This window comes from Propithecus coquereli, unplaced genomic scaffold (genome assembly GCF_000956105.1).
Source record: "Propithecus coquereli isolate 6110/MARCELLA unplaced genomic scaffold, Pcoq_1.0 Scaffold215, whole genome shotgun sequence".
NCBI lineage: Eukaryota > Metazoa > Chordata > Mammalia > Primates > Indriidae > Propithecus > Propithecus coquereli.
The window spans coordinates 3,025,496-3,027,168 of NW_012146634.1; the positions used below are offsets into that span (position 1 = coordinate 3,025,496).

Here is a 1,673-nt window from a genome sequence, read left to right on the forward strand (position 1 = left end):
AAAAATAATTAAACGTTATGATTTTATTTTATTTTGTATTTAGACTCCTTCATCTCTAACAGCCCCTGGATCTTCAGTGAAGGTTGGATCTATGAGAACAATACGGGAGGACCATTGGTCTGTAATTTCTAAAATGGATAGGAAAAAAAAAGTAAAGGAAGCAGAAAAGCTGTTTGTTTAGTTTCAGAAAATCAGTGTGATTAAGGAGGCTAATAACGTCAAATATAAAGTTAATTTTTTATTCTTATTTTCCAAAGAGCCAAACTTTATGTGGAAATTGACACTTTGAAAAAATATTAGCAAAAATAATTTGTTTCTTCATATTTTTGGCGTAAATTTGAAATAACTACATATTATTTGAAAACTTGTCATTATATTCAGATAATTAGATGATTATATTTTGTTGTTACCTTTTCTTGTATTTGTGAAAACTGTTTTTACTAAGTTTTCAAATTTGTAAAGTTAGCCTTTGGTTGCTAGGAATGTATTGTAGAGATGTATTCTTTATTCTTTACTATTAAAATATTTTGGATGTCAATAAATGCTTCTCATTGATTCTGTGAGGTCATCTGAACAGCTAATTGTTATAACTTTGAGAATATTATTCATTTTTACAATCTTGAGAGAATTTTAGTAGAGTTTTATACTTCTGAAGCAGCTTTGATCTCTATTTACAAAATTGACAAATGGCCTTTAATAGCAGAAAAAAAGGATATATCAGTATATGACTTCCTGAAATACTTCATTTATACAACATTTATTTTTCTTATTTTGTTTTTTTTTTATTTCAAATTATCAAGGGGCGACAAATGTTTTTGTTACATGGATACCTTGTATATTGCTTAATTTGGGGCTTTTAGTGTGCTCATCACCAGAATAGAGTTCACTGTACCCGACAAGTAAGTTTTTACCCCTCATTGCTCTCTCACTTTCCCCCCTTTTTGGTTTCCAATATCTTTTATCTCTCCTTGTGCCCATGTTTGCTCATCATTTAGCTCCCAATTATTAGTGAGTACATGTGCTATTTGTTTTTCCATTCCTGAGATATTTCACTTAAGATAATGGTCTCCAGTTTCATCCAAGTTGCTGCAAAAGACATTATTTCATTCCTTTTTATGGCTAATACTCCATGATATGCATCTCCCACATTTTCTTTACCCACTCATAAATTGATGGGCACTTAGGTTGATTCCACATCTTTGCAATTGTGGATTGTGTTGTGATAAACATTCAAGTGCATGTGTCTTTTTGATAAAATGACTTCTTTTCCTTTGGGTAGACACTATGTAGTGGGATTGCTGGATCGAATAGTAAGTGTACATTTATTTCTTTGAGGAATCTCAAGAGTAAACCATAAAAATTCTAGAAGAAAACATTGGAAAAACTCTTCTAGATATTGGTCTAGGCAAAGAATTTATGAAGAAGACCCCAAGGGCAATCATAGCAAAAACAAAAATAAATTTCTTTTAATTTTTTAATAATGGCCATTCTGACTGGTAAGGTGGTATCTCATTGTGGTTTTAATTTGCATTTCCTTGATCACTAGTGATGTTGAGCATTTTTCATATCTTTGTTGGCCATTTGTCTATTTTCTTTTGAAAAACTTCCGTTCATGTCATTTTCCCACTTTTTAATGGGATTATTTATTTTTTTCTTGTGGATTTGTTTGAGTT

General features: G+C 30.7%; 1 protein-coding gene across 1 annotated transcript in view; it reads left to right on the forward strand.

Annotated features, from left to right (window-relative positions):
• The window catches only part of SYCP1 (synaptonemal complex protein 1), a 281,813-nt gene extending 281,279 nt beyond the window's left edge, over window positions 1-534 (forward strand). The window contains exon 26 of the mRNA XM_012644589.1: window positions 44-534. Within this exon, the coding sequence (XP_012500043.1) occupies window positions 44-181 (138 nt within the window). The 3' untranslated portion in view covers window positions 182-534. The remainder of the gene's footprint in view (window positions 1-43) is intronic.
• The last annotated feature ends 1,139 nt before the right edge of the window (window positions 535-1,673 follow it).